This window comes from Sminthopsis crassicaudata, chromosome 1 (genome assembly GCF_048593235.1).
Source record: "Sminthopsis crassicaudata isolate SCR6 chromosome 1, ASM4859323v1, whole genome shotgun sequence".
NCBI classification, from domain to species: Eukaryota; Metazoa; Chordata; class Mammalia; order Dasyuromorphia; family Dasyuridae; genus Sminthopsis; species Sminthopsis crassicaudata.
The window spans coordinates 540,861,092-540,883,984 of record NC_133617.1 but is presented as its reverse complement, the minus strand read 5'-3'; the positions used below and the strand labels follow the sequence as shown (position 1 = coordinate 540,883,984).

General features: G+C 33.8%; 1 protein-coding gene across 2 annotated transcripts in view; it reads left to right on the top strand.

The window, feature by feature from the left end:
* The window catches only part of EFNA5 (ephrin A5), a 314,697-nt gene extending 294,400 nt beyond the window's left edge, over positions 1-20,297 (top strand). Inside the window, exons 3-5 of one of the 2 annotated variants that reach the window (XM_074281922.1) lie at positions 5,172-5,237; positions 5,644-5,724; positions 17,073-20,297. In XM_074281922.1, coding sequence (XP_074138023.1) covers positions 5,172-5,237; positions 5,644-5,724; positions 17,073-17,194 — 269 coding nt within the window. In that variant the 3' untranslated portion in view covers positions 17,195-20,297. The remainder of the gene's footprint in view (positions 1-5,171; positions 5,238-5,643; positions 5,725-17,072) is intronic. The other variant, XM_074281923.1, reaches the window with a different exon arrangement.
* Positions 20,298-22,893: the final 2,596 nt, after the last annotated feature.

The window sequence follows — 22,893 nt, the reverse complement described above, 5'->3', positions numbered from 1 at the left end:
TTCTGTAGCAAAGAAAAGCCATTACATTGACTATTCAGACTCCTCTTTGAACCAATTGCTTATGCTTTATCTGATAGTATGACTTGTCAAGAGAGATTTTATATAACTTGAACATTTTCATTTCAGAAACTTGACTTGTTTTCTAACCCTTTCATTTTAGGTGAATTCAACCATGCCTTCCCTTTCTTCTGACCTCCTAATTTATTTTTCTTACATTGAAATATTTCACTTTTACAAGACAGAAATGTTTTCTTGCTACTGTACCAGTGCCTGGTTGGGTTCACCTAGGAGATTGGGAATTAAAATACAACTTCATTTTGACTAGGACAATAAAGGTTGACTACACTACTAGAAACAAACCTTATGCTGCATGGAAAAGGAAATAGTAGAAGGTTGTTTTTTTTTTATGCTGTGAACAAAGCCAATTGTTACATTTCTTACAGCATTTTTAAAGCATCAATTTATAATTGCCTTCTTTCAAGCAATATTTAAAATGTATTTGTAAGAATAGAATTAAGTTGGTAATAGATAAAATTGTTCAGTAGTGACCACAGCATCATTATATACCAAGTAGCTCTGGTGGAGAAAAATAGTAGATAGAATATTTAATTTAATATCTTCATTTTCTAGTCAAAAAATAAGACAGTGGGAAGCTTTTGCTTTCCAGGCACCATTTGTGTGCCATTCTTTGTATACATTCTCTTTTTTCCTGAAAGTCTCCACTGTGAATTCTGACTTTAAAAGTGTATGTATAATTAGTTATTATATATTATATTGGTGAGTATAGTCATACATGTGTATTTATAATACCAAAGGTAGTTTTTTTAAAAAGTCACTTTTTAAAAATTTAATAGGAAGATAATGTGCTGTTATTCTTTTCAGTAGTGGTGATAGATTTCAGCTAAGCTATATGCTTTTTCACTTGGCCCTCCTTGTGATGGAAAGTACACAATTTTCAGGATTGGCTAGAGTTACAGATATAATATGTAGTCATGGCATAGAGAAGATAATAAAAAGTTCTGGAGTTTAGGCCAACTTGATATAGTAGTCCTCTGAGTTAAGTACTATTTCCCCAAAATTTGTTTCATTAAATGTTGCAAGGTTTTGATTAGTAAATTGCAGATTAATAGAAGCAATGAGGCCTAAGGATTCTCTTGTAAGGTTGCTATTAGGTTAATGGAATTGAACACAATTTTCTTTAACATCCCAACACCAGTGTTCCATTTCCTAACTCCTCTGGCAAAGAGCAATTTTTATACTTGTTGGTAATATCAAACTACTTTGGGAACTGTATTGCAGTTATAAAGTTACTGATAATATTTTCTACCTTTATACCTTAACTAAAGGGAAGTTAAGCAGCATTATTGTGTCAAATATGTTAGGAAAGCATTTAGATTGTATCCATTCTGTAATATGACATTGTTCTTTTATAGGAATGAGTCTTTTTTCCATAAACTTCATAGTCAATTATTTTCCTATTAACTACATTGAATGTGATTTTGTTCTGTGTAAAGGAAATTATATTTCTGTTACATTAGATCTATTTATTACTTCTCTATGTTTGTCTGTTCTCTCTCGCTCTCTTTCTATCTGGGTGTGTGCATGTATGTGTATGTTTATTATGGATAGACACATATTATTAGCATGTAACAGTATACTTCATTCTATAGTTGTGATTTGACTGGTCAGCAGAATATTGAATTTTCCCCTTCTTACTCCCATCCCTAACATTTTCTTCTCTTCCTAATCATAAGATCATAGATTTAGAACTGAAAGATTCTTCGATGTCTAGTCCAACCCCTACATTTTACATATCTGGAAATTGAGGCACCAAGAAGTTAAGTAGCTTTTCCAAGATCACAAAGATAATGTGATAGAAGTGAAATTTGAACTTTAGAAGTAGTGGTCTTTCCCCTGCATCATGATTCTAGAGGGAATTTTCTTTATAAAATACATAAGGATTTAATAAAATTATTCTCCCAACTACGTTATCTTAAATTTTAAAATGTTTCATTTTTTTCTGCTTCTGTTTGCTTATGACAAAGCATTTGTTAGTTATCCTTATATATTCTGGCAATGACTACATATTCCCTATTTCATTTAAGAAAAACAAACAAACAAAAAACCCAAGTCTTCCTTTAAGCTTCCAATGAAGTAGGTATTACAGTTATATCAGATAATATAGGACATATCTGCCTTCCCATCCTTCCACACCCAATAGTGAGAAAATGAATAAGATTGGAGTACAGAAAGGCCTCTATGCTGAATGTGGGAAAAAATCAAATAAAAAAATAAAACAGCATATAACAGAGGAGTAAATGTTTGTCTCTTAAGGCAGGAGTTGAATGGTAAGATTATGTGGTTCATGTATAAACCAGACAGATGAAAGAAGTTCTCCTGATGTCTGCCATGTGGGTAATTCTTTTGGACAGAAAAGGAAAGCAAACTGGTCATTACTTTTATTTCGAGATGAAAATGACGGAAAAGGAAAGAAATAAAAATTCATTGAAGGCACCTATTGTAGCAGGTAGTTATTTTCTCAAGAAGACTAGTGAATGTTAGATTTTACTTCTGTTATCTTGATGGCAAACGTGTGCCAAGAGACAGTTGTGAGGAGACATACAAAAAGAGAGAAAACTCTCTGAATAGAGTTGTAACTGCAGGCGATATGGAGGTTTTTCTATTGGCCAGAAATACGTGGAATAAAGAACCTTGGGTACACGAAGGCATTTCCTCATTCATGTGATCAGTACTTAACATCTGTTCTTTGAACTGTAAATGCAATGCTAGTATTATCTTTGAACTTGAACTGCATGTACCACAAGTTATCAATCAACTGTTAGTATGGAAAATTTTGTACCAAATCCTTGTTTTCATTGTGCAGGCTTTCACTGAATAATGAATATTAGCTGGGTTGGAATAAGAGGGGGTAGTAAGAAAAGAGAGATTAACATCCTGTAAGTTTTTTTAACCTTTTTTCTCCTCAAAGAAGAATGCAACCTATCAAGTAGCTGAGCCTATAAAATATGTTGTGTTGTACATGTTTCCCCTTTTAAAAGGCTGGTACAAATACAAACAGATTTTTCTCAAAGGATTCAATTTTTTTTTTATTTTCTTGTATAACATATGATTGCTGTTAATTATTTATATGAGCCATAAGGTGGTGTTCACTTACAGGATTTACAAGGTTCCTGATAAATAGAAATTTAAAAGACCTATATAAATCCCAACCACCTCCAGATAGAAACAATTAAACATTTGATACTGCCTTGAGCTTGGTATATCTTGCTGGATCACCTATAAAATCGGCTCTCTCATGTGGTAAATCAATTCATAGGAGTTTAAAATGAGTTCAGTTTAGAATTTGTATGGGACAGTGTAAAAGACAGAGGATGCAACTAACACTGACTTCCATGAATGATGCAGAAACTGGAAAAGGGTCCAAATCCTTTAGTAAATGAGTTATCTACACACAGTGGGTATAGTTTAATAAGTTGCACCCTTGTAGTAAAGGGCCACAGGAAGGACACCATTTCCTGGATCAAACCACAGAGTGCAAATATTCTCCCCTAAATAGCACACCAGTTACTGTAAATGTCAGTAGAGGGAGTTTTTCTGACTTTGATTTAATGAATGCCTACAGCAAAGCCAGCTGTTAGCACCTTTTAACTGCTTGTCAGAATATGTGTGTGCATGTGGGGAAGGAGGAAAAAGCAACTTTTCTGCACACTTTTTGGCCTTTCCATTAAAAATGAAAGGCATTTTTGTACATGCAGTTCTTAACAAGTGCTGAGGAAGAGCAACAAGCCTACTTTAGCTTTTTCATGCTTTCCTTTTTTTCTTTCTGTGTATTGAATATTTAAGTTCTTCTCTAGGGGAGTATAATTTATACAAACTATACTAAGCAATAAGAGGATACATTTTAAATTAGTTTAGACTCATCCTCTTATACACTCTCACCTTTCAAAGTCTATTAATATGTATACAAAAGTCATTTTAGTTTTCTGTCTTCTCCAGGAGAATAATAAAGAAGAGGGAAAGAAAACCCCCCATCAAATTCTCTTTTTATGTAGCTGAGATGATGTCAAATCTAATTGTAAATCTAAGAGCTTCCTGGCTGTCATCACTCTCTCTCACTTTTAAACAAAGAACCCACTCTTAGAAAACACATAGGAAAAGAGAATAACAATGTTCATTTAAGTGTTCTGAGATGGAGAAGAAAACATATGCAGTTATTAAGAGGTCTTAGAGGTTTCTGTAATACCCTTTGATGCTCACACTTTGTGTGTTAGGAGGAGAAAAATCTTTAAAACATGGGGGAAATTTAAATCCATATAATCCTACTGATTTTTACCAAATGATTTATGACATAAAATATGTTTCATTAAAGAATTTTTTAAATTATATTATTCTTTGTAGTGAGTTTTTTAAAGTGCCATTGTTTTTTTTTTAATAGGAAGATGTATTAAGTTATGATGTTAGCTTATGTAGCTAGAACGTGGAATCAAATTCATAGTGACTCTAAGTGAATTAAATACAAACTATACACAGAGAAGCTTTCAGTGAGTATGAAATTCTGCTGCTCTTCAAAAAAACAGAGCATGTAATTTCTCCACTATAGCTATTACAGTTAATATTTATTTTAATTCTGCTCTCTTTTTTGTAGTAAGGAAAAGTATGTTATTTGAAAGCAGGACACATAAAACTTTTTTTCTGTTTTCTTAAAAGAGAATTGCTAAAAAAAATTTAGCCAAGAATTTGGGTCTCTGAAAAAAAATTCAAAAATGTAATTTCTACAGATTATTCAGATTCTTATATGACTATTTCTTTATTCTTTTGAAATTATAAGAATGAATAAAATTAGAAGTGTGAGATAAAATTTCTTCTCTAGACATTTTAAAAGAGAAAAGACTTCATCTGATTATTCTCCTCAAATGATGGAGACGTCTCATTGTAAGCTTCTTCATTTGAGAGATTATGTCCATTTCCTATATTTCAAGGTCCTTGATAAATGAATGGCTATCTTTAAATTTGAAACTTTTATTTTAAAGGAAGAAGTAGAATGTTGTTCAGAAGACAATTTAATATGAATATTTCATATTCAAATGAAGAATAATTAGAGGTTTTGTTTTCCCATTTTCTCTTTTCTTTCCTTCTTTTTACCTTTTCAGCTTCAGCAATCCCGGATAACGAAAGGAGGTCATGTCTAAAGCTCAAAGTCTTTGTTCGACCAGCAAGTAAGTTCAGGAGAATGATCTTTCAAGGGTGACTTTCCTAGTGCATGCTTCACTGTGTGGTCTGGTTAACTACAGTAAAACTTTTTTTATTGTTAAGCCCTCTGTGGTATCTGTTCTGTATATCAACATTCATGTTTCAGTTTTCATCATATTTTTTCTTATCATTCTTCATAAAGCTTTTTATTAAGTACATAGCATTTGCTAACTTGTTGTTTCTTAGACTGTGGTACATGTACAGCAAATAGAAGACAATATTGGCACTCAAATAATATATGCCAGAGAATTTAAAATAGCCTATATATAAGTGAACAGAAAAAAAAGAGAAAGAGAGAAAAAAAGAAGGAAAATGGGACATTTAAGGGTATCTCACTAACATATTTGGCTGTTATCTTTATTTTCGTTATAGACAGCTGTATGAAAACTATAGGTGTTCATGATCGTGTTTTCGATGTTAACGACAAAGTAGAAAATTCATTAGAACCAGCAGGTTAGTATGCTTAGAGAATCTCTTTTAACCAATGCGTCTCTCTCTTTGGTGCTTCAGTACTTTTTTCCTTTCTTCCTCTTTGCATGTTTGCATGGGTATAGTTGCTCTGCTTTTGCTCATTTCTAGCAGCGCTAATAAAACTTATGCTTTACTTCATTCTTCTAGTATTTCTGAGTAGTGCATGGTAGATAAAAAGGCACATTTTTGAATACATGGAATTGATCAAATACAGCACTAACAAAGAATCTTTTGCAGACTATTCAGATCACTGCCTTTTCTCATATCTTCCCCGCATGCCAATGAACCATTGTGTCTATTAAGTGAATTTGTTTTTCTACTATTAGATATATGTTTGTTAAATTTTATTTCACATGATGTCAGTATCTATGGAGAAAGTATTGAGATCATTAATTAAGAATAATAATGCCCAACAAAACATGCAGCTAATTCAAAATTTGTCATTCCATATGAATTTGATACAGGCAAATGATGAGTTTTAACTGACATATAAATTTTAAATATTTTATAGTATAATTAGTTGTTACTTTCTAGCTCTCAAATTACATAAAATAGTATTTTATTTTTACAAATAAACATAACATTTTAAAAATGATGTCAATATCATTATCATCACCACTATCATCATAATCATCTTCATTCTCTCACTTTAAAAGTTTACAAGGCACATTCCTCACAATAATCCTGTGAGGTAAGTGGTACAAGAACATTATGCAGATGAATAAACTAAAATTCACAGAGGTTAAATGATTTCTCCAGGTCATATTGAATGAAAACTGAGTTTTGATTCAGGCTGGGTTACTATAAATCCAGCAATATTTCTGTCTTTCAGGACCAAAGTAGTTTGGGTTAGGTAGCATGACAGAGTAATAGAATATTGGATTTGAAGTTAGGAAGATTTAGACTCAATTGCTATATACTATGGACAAGTCCGGGTCTGGGACTCAAGATTTGCCATTTTATAATTTGTAAATAAAATAAATTACCTTACAGGGTTATGTTGAATTTCAAAATATATTATAAATATATACATATATGTATGTATGTATATATTCTTTATGTGTACACATATACATATATTTGTTTTCTAAATCTGAAATATTTTACCAATAAAACTTTTCATTATTATTTTGTAAATAAATAAAATATTCTTCCCATTCTTCTGCATTCTTATTTGTTTGCCCTTCCCCTTACAACTACAGCAATCACTCTCCAGCAATCAAACTGATTCTGAATCACGTGTCTATAATATTGACTGGGGATCTCTTTTGTGAATAAAATGAAATTTTCATTTTTAGAAAATGGATAATATAATATTTGTGTTATTACCTATAAATGCGCACCCATGATGAATTTGGTGTGAAACAAGAGACCAAATAGTCAATGACAAAGTCTGAGTACTTTGCCATTTTATCACCTTTTCCTCTTATTCCATAGTTAACTTCCACTGAGAAAGAAGGCATATCATAAATATGCTACTCTTCATAATGTGTGTAATGTCCTTTCTAGCAGGAAGAAAGAATTATCCATGAAACCTCTTGCCTGTAGTTTTGAATATTTTTCATCTATCTTATCTATCCTAGATTCTATCATCAGTGCACCCCTTCCTCATAGTGTCCCCCATACTCTCCTGGGAAAATCTCAGTTTCAAAATATAAATTAGGGACTCCTCTTGATTCAAACAAAAAATTTCTACTATTTATAAATGGAATGTTTGTTTCAAGAAATACAAAATTAAAAAGATTAAGGTGCTAAAGAGGATTTCAAGTCCACTTTCAAACCTGACCATGATTGTTACCACTGTTAGTTAGCATTGTAAATAAATTAAAATGAATAAATGCTATTTTTAATATATTTTAACTGATGTAAAAACTCATTTTTTTCTGAAGCATTTTGGTTTTTTATATCTTGCCCATCAAGAAAATGAAAGGTATAGCCATTATGCCTAATTACTAAGAGATATCTTGGGCAGCTCTATTATCCCCTTTAGACTACTATAGAAAAAAAATATTAAAGAGTACGCATGTAGCAACATTTTTACATGGACTCACAGAATTCTAGAACTAATTGAGACCTTAATGATAATCTAATCTAATCTCTTTATTATACTTATAAGAAAACTGATGCTGAGAGAAAAAATGACTTATACACTGTCACAGAGCAAGTTTGGGAAAAAAATAATGCTAGAATAGAGCCAAACAATAAGTTCCCTGATTTAAAGGTGATTCCTCAAAGATACAAAGGGAATTGTACAACTAACAATTTTAGTTACATATAGAACTTGGAGAATCTTTTTTTTTTAAGTCTCCCTTTTCAGTTCTTCATTCCCATCTTGAAAAAAAAAATATGACTATTAGTAGGTCCTTTTATGTTCTTCAAGATTATCTTCTTTGCTCATGTGAGTATTTCACCCAAGAAAATGCTTTTTTTCTTACTTTTTTTTACCCTCTGTGCTGTTTCATCCCTAAATACCCTCTCTTTCCAGCTATATGCCTCAACAAAGTATAGAATATAGTATTTGTGATGCTATTCATGACTGCAAAAAGATTTAATGTTTCTTTCTGTGTCACTGATACCTAAGGCATTCTTAATACCATTCCTTCCCTCCCCAATTTTCCCCAATTCCACTAGCAATACTAGTTTATTCCTTTCATTTATATTCACATTCTGTACTTATTCTCCACTACACTCTGTTTTTCTTCCAAAGTTATTATCTATGTCTTTTCTTCCTTTCTCCGTTCTAGCCAGAGTATCTTTCCAACTTTGCTTTCTTATCTCATTTTTTTATATTTGGGAAAACAGGGAGAACATAGTAAAAAGAGATTCTCCCTCTCAGAGCTGATCTAATTTCCTGAGGATGTAGAAAAATATTTTTGCATGGTGTCTTTCAAATTTATTATAAACGATTTCAAAATACGAGGCTAATACCTTATTATTTTGAATAATTTGCACCTTTCCTACCTCCCCTACATTCTATCATTAGAGTATCCATCCCCCATAATCTAGAGGTGGGAGAAAACTGCCTTTGTATATTCACCAAGATAGATTCTACAGCAAATAACTATAGAGAATGTAGAATAGCAATTAAAGGCCAAAAGTTTACAGGAAACAAAAATCTAAGGAGACAACTAAAACAATATAGTCAAATGAATAAACACAAATATCTATATTTTATGCAGCAAGCAAGAACTAGAGGACCTAATAATAATAATGATAATAATAAGAAAGAATATTTGTAATATTTGTAATTATCAAGTACCAGTGTGTAGAAACATGTAAAAAACATTTAGATAAAGATCAGTGGAGGGAGAAATAAAAGCAATTTTATCATCAGAGTATACAATAGAGTAAAAAAAAAAGGAATAGACAATCAAGCCTGGCAAAAAGGCATGATATAGTTGTGATGAGGGACTGTAGTTGTCTCCTGGTACTTTATTTTTGCCAAAAGCATAACATCTTGATTTTGTATTCACAACAACTTCATCCTTCAAATTGTGGAAGAACCAATAGGGGAAATTCCATTATGAATGATTCTCATTAACAGGATCAAACTGGTTGCTGAAGTAAAAATAATCTGGAGGGAACTAAAAACCCCCTATATTTGGTTGATGTAATTGGTGTTAGTGAAAAGGAAATCTAAACCCAGTCTGAGTTGCACCCTAAATTTGGAGGTGAGCAGATTTCAAAGGATTCTGAAGAACATTGGATATGACCACAGACTAAAATTTCACAGCCAAATTCAGTCCAGGTTAAATGGGCTCATGGAATTCTGAAGACTTAAAGAGAAATAATTCCATTGAGGAGAAAAAATGGGAGCTATCTGAATGGACTGATATGAATGGCCAGAACATTCACTAACCACTTTAGAAATAAAAAGGACATGTTCAGAAGAGGAAAGCAAAAGCAAATAACAAAAGAGAAACATAAGAGCATAGTATGATTATTGAAAAATAGAATCAGGATTGCTCAGGATCTGAATGACCTGAGACTGTTAGAAAAAGCTAAGGATAACAAGATAAGAAGATCTTTTAAAGTTTTTATATTATGGAAAAGTGGAGGATATGACCCCTGCTTGAAATGTAGAGAATGATGGAAAATGAACAAGAGAATTTTGATATAGCTGCTTAATTCTAATTTTGCTTCTGTTTTATATGTCAAAGATGATTACCTTTGCACTGGAAATCACAAAACAAAAAAAAATGACCAACAGGGAACTGATGCTTAGTATAAGTAAGGAGATAGTGGAAGAGTTACTTAGAGATCTTAGAGAATGAGGGCTGGAGAAATAAAATAACATGATTAGAAAAAAACCAAGTTTTTCAGTTTGTGGAAGGGAGAAAAGAACAAAATTTGAAAACTAGAAGCTTGTTCTAGAAGAACTCTAGTACTGATAATTAAAGAAATGGTGAGTGAACATTTAGGAAAAAAAGTAGCAATTGCAAAGAACCAGCATGGCTTCAGTGAGAAACACTCATGCCAGATTATTCTTGTTTTCACTTTTAATAGGGGTACTAAACTTAAATATTGGGGCAATAATGTAGATATGACTTATCTATAACAAAGTATCTGACAAAGTATTTCAGTTTCTTCTTGTGGAAAAGATGGAGATATAACATAATTAGATGGACTTGGAACTCATTGAATGGTTAGACTCAAAGAATAGTTATCATGATCCATTGTCAGTGTGGTAAGAGGTATCCAGTGGAGAGTCCTAAAGATCTATTCTTGGTCCTGTACTATTTAACATTTTTTATCAGCGATGTGGGTAAAGGCACAAATGGCATATAGATTATATTTTCAAATTACCAATCTTGGAGGAGAAAGCTAACATAGAGAATGATAATGTTGGGATCCAAAATTATCTTGATAGAATAGAGCAGTAGGATTCAATTCAAATAAAAACAGATTTCTCTGGACTATTTAGAAAACCAAAAATTAACATTAGCAATATTGTATAATATTTTCATTTATTTTGTTACAAGTTTTCCCATTACATTTTCTTCTGGTTGAGGCTATACTAGAGAGTTTTGCTGATTTTATTTGTGAGTTTGACATTCTGGGCTCTTAAAGCACTAGACTGAATCTAATTATGAATTTCAGTAAGGAGAAATACGAATTGTCATGTAGATTCAAAAATATGTTTCACAAGTACAAAATGAGGGAGGCCTGGTTAGAAATTAGCATTTAAAAAAAGATCTAAGAGTTTAGTGAATTGCAAATTTAATATATGTTAGTAACATGCTGTAGCAGGAATGAAAGTTAATAAAGGCTTTGGCTACTTTAGGCAAGGCATAACTTTCAGGACTAAGAAGGCCTTGGACAGAACTTGTCTATACCATTATATTCATTTATGAGTGAAATAGTTTGGAAGGACATTGATGAATTGATAGGGTATCTAGAGAGGACATCCATGAAGTCAAAAAGCCTAAATTGCAAATCATATCAAGTCAGCCAAAGGAACATCTGATACTTAGTTTAAAGAGAAGACTCAGGTGTCAGAGAGAATAACTATATGCAGTATTTGAAAAGTTATGTGACAAAGGTATTTAAAATATCATTTGTGGGGCCTAAAAGAGGCAGTCTGGAATATGGTAGGTACTTAATACCTATGAATTGATTAATGAAATAACTGTTTCTGTTGTAGTCTTTCTCATGTTTTGTTTTTGTTTTTGTTTTTTTGGTGGGGGGGATATTTTAGAATTTGTACAGGCATTATGTACAACATTTATTCAACAATTTGAATAAATGAATGAAAAAGAATTTATTAAGAGTCAACTATATGCTAAACATAGTATTAAGTGCTAGGGACGCAAATGCAAAATTGACCCTTGGGCCAAAGGAGCTTACATTCTAATGCAGAAGACTACATATATTGGGAAGTGGTGATCTGGGAGGCCATAGTTTAATGATTTGCTCTAGTAGTAATAGCTCTACTGATTTCATTAAGGCTCTAGTTGGAGTGAGTGGTATAGAAGAAAGCATGATACATTCAGAAAATGACTGTATATCACTTTCCGTATTTTTTCTTTGAATTTCTAGGATCTAGCAGAGTGATTTGCATATTAGCAAAAAGTTAGTAATTTATCACAAGAAACTCCATCAAATACAACCCAGTTAACTTCATATCTAAGTCTTAGGGACTTATCTAAGGTAGCAGAAGTTAAATGATTTATGTCCAGCTGGTAAATAATGTTTTCATGTCTCTAACCCCAGCATTCCATGTATTTTGCTATGAGAACTTTCTGCACATAGTAAGCAATTTATTAATGTTTGTAAAATTGAATTCTCCACTATTATTTTCAGAAGTCATCCTTTTTATCATTATAAATAAATGTCCTTTTAATGAGTAGTTTTACAAATGATGTAGCTATTTTATTATTTAAAAAATCTATACTAAGGATTGTCATATTTTGAAAGTTACTTTTGAATTAAACAATAAAAGTAGAAATTTTTATTCCATAAATCAAAAATATAATTCATCTTTTCCTTCAAATTCACTCTCTTCCCAACTTTTTAAAAAAATGATTATCCAATATTTACTTATTGAAATTGAAAATCTTTTAACTATTTTCACTCTTATCTGTCTTTAAGTGTCAGGTAGATTCTGCAAACAATCTAATGAACAAGCTAATATATTAGCATATATTTTTTTAAAATAAATTATCAAGCTTTCTATCTAGATACAAAATAAATACTTTTGTATCTAGATAGAAAGCTTGATAATCTCTAATTTTAAAAATGCATTTTTCTTGGGCAATAAGAAGCAGTTTCTTTGACATCATTATTAGTTTTTCCCCCTAGTACATGCAAAGAATTATAGATTCAGAACTAAAATGGAACCATAGAAGCCATTTAGGTGGAGTAGTAGTAGACAGAGTAATGATCTTGGGATTAGGAAGACCTGAGTTCAGATACTTCCTATTTGAGATATTTGTTGTCCTAGGCAAAGTGGGATAGGATGATGTGTGCTACATTGGTTTAGACAAAACACACACACACACACACACAATAGCAAAGCAAGTGGTCAATGTGGGCAATTCAGCCAAACAACCACAATGATTTATATTAGACATTAAATCAAGAAAAGTCAACAAATCACAGGCTAACTTGTTTTCCTTCTCATCTAATTTTCATAGACACAACTTTAATAAATCCAGTGGATCTAAAAAATCCAGTTGCATGCCATTTGCATTGTGTACTAATTTACTTGTCTTTGGAATGTTCTTGGCTTTTGTATGTGCTTTCATATTCTGCCTGCTACAGTCACAGGATGATAACAGGCCAAACCATGTATTGCATACTAGCTTCAAAAAATTTGCCACTGATCCCCCTCATTTAACACTAGTTTGATTGAGAATGCTGAGATTCAGGAATTCATAGACATGATTTTTTGACTGTGAGGATGAAATATGGTTATATAGGAGAATTTTTAAATTGCACATTTTCTAAGACCTACCTGAGATTGTTGACATCTTAAGCAATCACATGTGTTTAGTTGTTTTTCTGTTGAAAAGGGAACAAGCATTATTAAGCACCTACTATGTTCCAGGAACTATTAATTGATTTGCAAATATTATCTGATTTGATCCATGAGAGTGTATTTTGTTTTGTAATTCGTGCATAAGAACCTGAAAAGTATAAAATTCATCAAATATTGGGATCAGTTTCCCATCTCTTCTCGTGGCTTAGATCTCCTTTATATCAAAGCATCACTTTATTCAGTATAAACATTGTGGAAACATGAAAGAGTGACAAGGGGTGTGGTCCCTCCATGATATTGCCTTACTAGGATGGACTTGACACTTTACTACAATAGTTGACTTTATTACCCTAAGCAATTCATTTAACATCTCAGTGATTTCAGCAATTCTTTGTGGTAGAGAAGTGCCACATTGTATTGGTATAGAGTTTTTTTTTTTTCTGTACCATTGAAGTCACAGCCCCAATCTTGATCTCTCCCTTTATCAGATGCATTATACTAAACTCTTCATAATAAATATGAGAAATAGGAAGCCTTATGATTTTTTTTTCCATTTTTTAGTCTGTGACTAAAGATTAAGTGAGTTGTCCAAGGTCATACATCTACTAAAAGACAAAGCTAGAACTCACACCAAGATCTTTTGCCTTCACATTCACTAACTCTTCATTGACCAGACCACTGCATCAAACTTCTGGAGCCTGACTATATAGATAGGTTGGTGCAGTTGGCAGGAGTGCTGAGCTTAGATTTATGATACCTGAGTTTGAATCTTGGTCTAGGGGCTCAATTTTCTCATTTATAAAATGAATCAGTGGCTTAAATAATTATTAAGGTTTCTTCTCAGATCTAAACTTATTATCTTATCATTAAATTCAAGGGGAGGAGTGGACATAAAAGAAAAATAAAATGTCCAAAGTTCCTGACATTACTCTATACTGGATGCCTGGTATCTTGGTAAACACAAAGAAACTTTGCTTAAATTCTGAGACAGGAAGAAAGTTTTTTCTTTAGATGACATAATTATCATCACATTGGATGACATAATTAAATTCACCAAGCTACCTCTACTTACAATGATGTCTGTAGTATCTTCTATCTACTGTATGCACCTATTACATATATAATTTCATGTAAATCTCCTGTACTTTATGGGATCCTACTCATTATATATAAGGAGAAAGTGCAAGCAACATATTTGCAAAAAAAAAAAAAAGATTGAAGTTAGGTAGAATCTATTGACACTGTCATACAGCTGAAAGCAAAACTAACTCAAGCATCTTTCAGCAGTTAGAGCCCTTTTAGACTTGAGCTGACATTTCTTGAACCATTTCAGTGTGATTGGCAGTATATTGGGGCTTCCAAAATTCCTGTGGATCTCTTTGGTTTTTACTGCAAAGTGTTTGTAGGGCTATGACTAACTGTTCCGTTAAATACCTATTTAATGAATTTTTAAGATGAATAATAGCAGAGATTAAGGAGGATTTCAAAGTACTTAACAGCATGATGCTATTCCCTCCTTCTTCCAGCTCTCTTCTTCCTATTCTTTCCCTACTTTTTCACTCTCCTCTTTCTAACTTCCTTTAGCTCCCTAAACTAAACACGAAAAAATGGCCATGAAAAGTTGCAGAGAAGGGAAGCTAAAATTATCAAACATATAGAGTTATTTGTGAAGAGAAACAAAAAAAGATTAAAGTTCTTCATGCTGGAAAGATTCTAAAAGTGAGAGAGAGAGAGAGAGAGAGAGAGAGAGAGAGAGAGAGAGAGAGAGAGAGAGAGAGAGAGAGAGAGAGAGAGACGGCGTATTGTTGTGAATAAAATAAACCAAGTGAACTAGTACTCAATTAATTAATGAAGTCCAAGTGATAGCCCTCCAGTCTTTTATTGATTCATTTTAGTAGAGATAGAAAAGACCCTCTACACCACAAATAGTAAAGTAGGTAGGTGGCTTTCTAGTTTCTATGATATGGATTTGTTTTGCATTAGATTTATAATTTCATTGACATATAGAACTTCAGGTGAGGAAGCTCTTAGCAAAGTGGTTCTGCAGTTGTTCTACAATATAAAGGCTTCAAGAATTGTCTGAGACACTGAGAAGTTAATTGACTTGCCATAATCAATGAGCCATTATGCTTTAGAGGCAACCAGTCTTCCTGTCTCCTGGGTCAGCTTGCTGTTTCTCAATGTTATGGGACAAAAATGAAAAGAGGTTTAAAAAAAAAAAAAAGAATGAAAAATCCATCACACCATTGTAGGGAAACTGAGGGATGAAGGACACATATTTAACCTTTTGAGGTCAATATCATGGACATCTACTATACTCTCATCTGGTGTCACTGTAAGAGACTGAACATCAGGGTGAAACAAATGGACCTCTGATCTAATATAACATAATTTGGTATTGCTTTTTTAAAATACATTGACACTTAGTGAATCTCTGTTGAAAAGACCCACCTGTAATACATCTCAAGCATCGATGCTCAATAATACACAAGCTGAAGCTACAAAGAAGCCAGTTTTAAGTGAGAGCATTTTTAGTAATAAGGTAGACCAAGCTAGGTTTACAAAGGAACAATTTATATTAAAGAATTAATCACCATAAAATTCCAAGTTTCAAAATTAAACCTTGTATGAATTATGCAATCAGGAAAAGCCTCAGAAATCAAAAGCAATGTCTTAAAATCACTTTATAGAAGAGGTTGAGGGGAAGTTCAACCACCTTAATCCATTTTAGTTAAAAGAAAATCATCTTTGCTGATAATTTATATTCCAAGCCAGAGAGAATTTATTATTATCATTTTGACTAGCTTTCTAATTTAATTGGAATTGGGAACTCTGGGTAAAAAACTCCCTCGATAATTGCGGGATCAACACCTGCTTTGCAACTTATAGTCTCAGTTGCTGATGGAACAGAAAGATTAATTAACTTGGCTGGGGGTCAGATATCCAATATTTGTGTCATGGGCAGGATTTGAACTGAGGTTTTTCTGGGCCAGCTCTCTACTACATTAGAGGTGTAGAAACAACCCTTTTCCCTAACCAGATGAAAGTATAACTGGTAGCTATTTAGCAAAATCAATAACAATACAATTTAACATAGATAATGTTAATAGGTAGTTTTTCTAAATCAACATTTAGCAAGCAGAGATCCTTATATATAGTTTAGTCCCTTCTTTCCTTCCCTTTCTCCCACTATATTATACCATGACATCTTTCCAGAGTATTAATTTTATCCTAGATTTAAAGAACTTTGTAATGAAAATAATATTATAGTTAAGTATTAATTGCAGTAAAACTGGTGGGTACCAAGTCATTGAAGTTTACTGTGTATTATGTATGTTTCATTTTAGAAGGTTATTGTTTTCATTTTTCAAATTTGGAAATTCATCTAGACATTCAAGACTGCTATTGTAAAGGTTTTAAAATGAGGTGAATGGACAGCTACCTTCTGTCATGGATAAAACAAAGTCACTACTTCTGTTCTCAGGAATTGATTGTTTCACATTAGGTTTTTGGACTTAGGAAGAAACTTTTAAATATCCAGAATATCATATACAAGATGTGCATGGCTAAAGGTGAATTAGAATGCTTTATATATCTGTGGCTACAAAATAAGACCATTTTCCCTCTGGTCTTCTTACACTGTTTAAAAAAAAAAAAAGGACTATTTTCTGTGACTTTCCTTTGTTTGTTATAAATAATGAGTGATTACATAGACATGAAAGTCAATGATGGCACAAGGTTCATTATCCTACTTTGCAGAGAATAGTGAATTCTGTTAGCAGCAGGCTACTAGAGGAGAGTTATTAAGGATGTGAAATCTCATTGGAATGTATGCTTTCTATTTGAACAGATGACACCGTACATGAGTCAGCCGAGCCATCCCGTGGTGAGAACGCAGCACAAACACCAAGGATACCCAGTCGGCTTTTGGCAATCCTACTGTTTCTCCTGGCGATGAGTTTGACATTATAGCACACTTTACTCCAGTAACCTGTCACAGAAAACATCAGGATCTTGGAACATCAGAAATCCACCTAACTGCTCATCCTAAGAAAGGGACTTTTTATTGGTTTTTTGCAGATGTCAGATTTCTTTTTTTCCCCTTCCTTTCAGCCTGAACTATAAGCAACAATTTGGGAGGCATAACTAATTTCTGCCTCCCATTTCCCCTTTGCCCATGATTTTTTCTCACCCTTTCCAAATTAAATGGACTCCAGATGAAAAAGCCAAATTGTTAAAATGACACCAGTTATTCTTATACTCCTGTGCATTCTCTTCAAAGGACTCACCTCCGTTAGCTTACTGCAGCATCAGTATGTGGACAAGGAAGAATGGTAGCAGATGCAGTCAGTGAAGGAAAAGCCCAGGAGGATTTTACTCTCCTATACAATATTTATGCCTTCTCATTCAGTACTGTAAGATGAACATGCAGGGCATCTTGTCACCATGTCAGGACTGGAGGAGAGATATTAAGAATAGATATAATGTAACATCATTTCCTCTAGGAGTTCCTAAATTAGCAGGTTTCTAAAAGGTAAAGACACTGGGTTTTTTTTTAAATGACTGTCCTAAAGAAATCCTGACAGTAAGACTTGTGCTCCATTGCAGAAGCTCTGTTTTGAAAGGAGGTTATATGTAGGGATATTAACAAAAAGCAAGCATGGTACCATAGATAGCAGTACACTGGGGGTATGTATGTGAGTGCCTCTAATTTTGTTTTGTTTTGTTTTTGTACCAGATTTTTTTTCTTTGAAAATGGATCACCATGGTGCTACAATCTTTTTGTTTTTTAATTTGTTTTACAAACACAAAGAGGCATTTTTATGAATAAAGTGACCTTCCCCAGGGCTGACAAGCCAGGGTTGATGAGTGGATAGAGTAGATAGCCTGGCATATCCCTCTGGGTAATGATAAAGTACCAAGAAAAGAACATCACTGGCCAGAGGAAATGTGATTCTGGAACACTGGTTCTCCAGTGCTTTATTGCCTTCCCCCGATTCTCTCCTTTTACCCCCCCACCAAAACAAACAAACAAACAAACAAAAAACAGGTCCTGCCTTGAAACTCACTCCTTGCTACACTTTCTACCACCACCACAGGGGAAGCTAAATAAACCCCTGTCATGAGGAGAGTCAATTAACATTGATTGGGTGGGCAAAAGGGAAAACCTAAATAAAAATTCAACTGTTGCTTTTATATTCTTTCCCTTTCAGGTACAGCTTAAAGAGTAGGGGGGAACATGTTTATCCACAGGAGATTAACTAGATGGGGTCCCAAAGACTTTAACAAAATATTTTTTTAAAGATCCACTAGAATAGAAAATACATTATTTAGATATACTTTATGCTGAGAGTGAGTATATATGCTTGTCCTATTTAAACTTGTGAGAGATGTGGTATCCCTTGATACATTTAGGAATGTGGGGAAAAAATCTTGTTTCTTGAAAAAAAAAAGCAGGATGACCCTGTTCAAAGAATCTTAGCATGGCCAACATGGGATTTACAAATTGATCACCAGGAAATGCAAGTTTTGGGGGGTTTTACTGGCCAAGCTGCCATGAACTTTGAACTCCAAAGCATAGTCAGGGAAATGTGTCAGACCAATGGAAAAATTAGCCTTTTTTTATTGCAGGACATGTTGGTTGAACCAAGCCTTTCAAAAACAAAAACAAAAACATGAATAAAAAAACAAAAACTGTGATGAATATGTCAAATGTGAAAAATGGAATGCATTCCAATGGGGGAAAAGGATTTTTATATATTAGTTTTTAAAAATACTTATGTAAAAAAATCGGTGATGTTAATGGACAGAATTTATAAATGGGAATAAAGTTCTTATTTAGAATTTTGGGAAGTCCTCAATTAGAAAAAAAAACATGAATGAAAGGCAACCATGGATTTCTGGCACACAGGAGAGTTGTACACATGATCAAATATAATCTGGGCTCACCTGATATTATTCAGAGTATAAAAAATATAGATGCAGGGGCTGTCCTTATACAGGACAAGTTGAGTGGGGTATCAGACACAGGTACAATCAATCCATTTTTTAGAACTTCAGCCAACATTCAACAGAAAGCCACAATCTAATGTAGAATGCAGTCACCATTTCATTGAAATAAGATTTCACTTCAGTTTTTTTTTAAATTTTTGTTCCTTAATGTTTTCAGTAATATTGTTTTTTATGGATTGTAAACTGATTTAGGGTTGGGGGTGAAGTGGGGTGAGGAGAATGACACTTTTTTAAATGGATCAATAGTCAGAAACAAAATGATGCTGCATGTTCCATAACCATGAGTAAAGAATGACCCCATAATGATTGAAGGTAGTTGTAATTACATTAACAATGCTAATTTCACTCTAGAAATGGTGACTTTTGTGGTTTTCTAGCATTTGTCTCTAACAGATAATGAAATAATGTACTCATGGCCCTCTCTACCATTGTCAGGGATTTTCTTTTACTAATGTTGTTCACAGTGAAATTAGACCCCTTTGCTTCACCATAGTGCCACTGCTAATTAAGTGAAAAATAGCAAGACTATTAATGCCAGTAGACTGAGTGCTACACCTCCTATAAATAGCATAATTGTGGATAATGCAGTTACCAGTTTTCTTGGATACTTGATGGCATCAGGCAATCTCAGTCACATCAAGAAAGTACTGGTGGCCTTTATTTGTGTTGTTACAACCCTCTGGAAGCTTTGGAGGATGTCAGTGCAACTTTTGAGCAGCTTTGTGTTTAAAACAAAACAATCAGAACTGTAAGCCTTAGGGGCAGCTTTGGCTGTCACTGGGCTGGTACAGCCAACCCCAGTGACCTGCACTCCTGGTTGCCAAGGGCTTTGCAACATGAAGCAGGGAAATAAGGATCAGTCTGTTTAGTGGATACTGTGTATCCTTCAATAGACAAGGTAACATTTCGTGTTAGTTTAGAATATTGTTTTGTACTGTACTTTCTTGGATGGCAAAGGAAAGACAAGTAAAACATTAAAAAAAACTACGTTCTTTAAATTCTGTATTATTAGCAACCTCTGTTGTATATAGTGTTTGATAATAAAGTATTAATTTGATTCTTATGTCTTTTGTAAGTGAGAACAATAGACTTTCAGGATATAAAACATGCATTGATTATTAGAGCTTTGAAGCATCCAGTATGTTACATGGTTGAGAACTGAGTCCCAAGTGGCCATGACATTTTAACACCGAGGACTCATCTAGGAATAGCACTCATCCAATTTCAAGACTTCACAATATCAGGACCCAGAACAACATGACTTTTGATGATCAATGTTTTGTCCTCATTGTTTTAAGGGTTTAATGTTAGAGTCCTGTTTGGTGTGTTTTTCCAGCATGTTGGTTCTAAGAGGCTGAGGGATTTAGGAATAGTTCTGCACTTCAGTTTGGTCTGATTTTCTGTTTGTCTTCATGGACTGTCTCCTCCCATCCCCCTTCCCAAGAGTCCTGCCAGCATCACATGTGGAATACACATGAATATGAATCTAAACTGACAAATTTGGGAGGGGCCAGGGTGTGTTATTCTCCCCCTTCTTATTTTGAAAAAAAGAAAAAAGTAACATCAATAGATTTTTCAGAGACAATTGTGTTTTCCCCATTGCCTTAACAGCAGCCATGGTGGTTCTATTAACTTCACAAAATCAGAGCTTCGTTTGACTGTCCATTTATTGCACTCAGAATTGTGGTCACTAGCCTCACTTTTAAACACCACCAACCACCTCCACCACCACCCCCTTTGCACTTCCTGATTTTTTTCCCCTATCTCTGCCTTCTTCCCATTCCTTCCCTACCCTTACCCACCCCCACCCCTGCTGTGAATGGGCAGGTCTGTTTCTGGTTTGGCATCAGTGAGTTTTTCCCATGCATTCTCCCCTGAGCTTCTCAGATGTGAGACAAATCTCCCTACAATAGACTTGCTGCCATTGTCTGTACAGTTTAATAGATGCTGGCATGTTGAAGGTTACCCATGAGTCTGCGAAATCCGCTTTCCATGCTTACTCTTGACACCCCATTGAAGCCACTCATTGTGTGTTCATCTGGGTATGAAAGTCCAGCTCAGTGTGGTCCTGTGCTTGTACTGCCCTGCTTTGCAGTTCCTTTGCACTTATTTGAGTGCTGTTTTGAAATGCTTACATTATATGAACTTAAAAAAAATGTAAAAAAACAAAAAACACAAACAAACCCATACAATCTGTATTTGTATATACACGTGTCCGTACAAGTATACCGAAATAAAAATTAAAGGTTTTCTTCATTTTAATTGAAGCCCTCCTTCTACTTCTTTGTTCCTTGAATGATGCCTTATTTCAGGGGCAATTTGTCCTTTGTCGATTAAAAAAAAAAAAATCTTTGTGGGAAGAAAAAATAATTTAAAAACTATGTGGGAATTCTGGGAAACTGAAAGATGACAGGATTAGAAATGACCAAATATCTAGCTGAATTCTGACTTTTGATAGTATGATGAGGGCTCAAGCCTCATCTGCAAATTTATGAGCCCATAAAATAGGCTGTATTGATAGAGTTCTGTATCCCCTAGAGATAAGTAGTTATATATGTTCTTTCTTTACTTGTAAGTCTTTTTGCCTTTTTGAAATCAGCTCTGAAAATTTTTTTTTCAGCACCACTGTAGACCTCAGGAGGCAAGAGGGGAAACTCCTCCCCATCCAAATGGACATCTCTGCCATTGTGTGACCCTAGGCAAGTCACCTAGTCTTTTTGGATTTGTTTCCTCCTTTCTAAAATTATTCATCCTTGGTGATTCTTTGAACTCTCCTGATGCATGACATTGTTCATGCCAGTGCAAAACCAATTTTATATTTGAGTGGCTTGAGTATGCTGTTGTTTTCAATAATGGCCCACTTCTAAGACTATGAGCAAGTTGGAAATACAACCTAAGAATTTCAGCTGTGGGGGGAAAAACACAAAATGTTGACTAATAGACACCTAATGCATTTCAAGACTTGGCTTTAATTATACCATGTTAACATTGAATTCATTGAAAGCATTTTATTATACTTATTATTTGACAGGGCAGCAAAAACTAACTATAGCTCATTGTAACCTCTTTTGATAATGAGGAGTGACAGCTCTGTGGAAAGAGGAGCAATTCACATGACTGTGGTTCACCTGGTACATTGGCCTGTATATGTGATATTTTCAAACCAGGGCAACATTACATCATCATCATCACCATTATCATCCAAAGCATTTATTGAGTTCCTGTCTGTGTGTGGCACTATTGTGAGGTGCTGTACAGAGTGATGAAAATCTTGGCCCTACTCAGAGAATTTATAATATGAGATAGATAACGTTGATAGAAAGAACATTGTAATGATAACTAGACTAATACAAATATTGAACAAATTCACAAATGTAGTAAAATATTTATGTTTCTGTAAGCAATGGGATAAATGCAATTGTTTTTTGGCAAAGAAGTGAAGCCTGATGTTATTGGGAACTGCTTATTTAGAAGTGGCAGGATTGCCTGAAAAACAAACCACATGCACAATTTTTCCATTTAGTCAAGAAAAGGGAAGGGTTCAGAAAAAGGAGGGGTCTCGACGGCTTAGAAGTCATTATTAGTATTTGGGGGTGGGAATGATTGAAAGAAGTAGGCATGAAGTAGATTTTCCTAGAAAAACAGATGTTGGGTTGGGA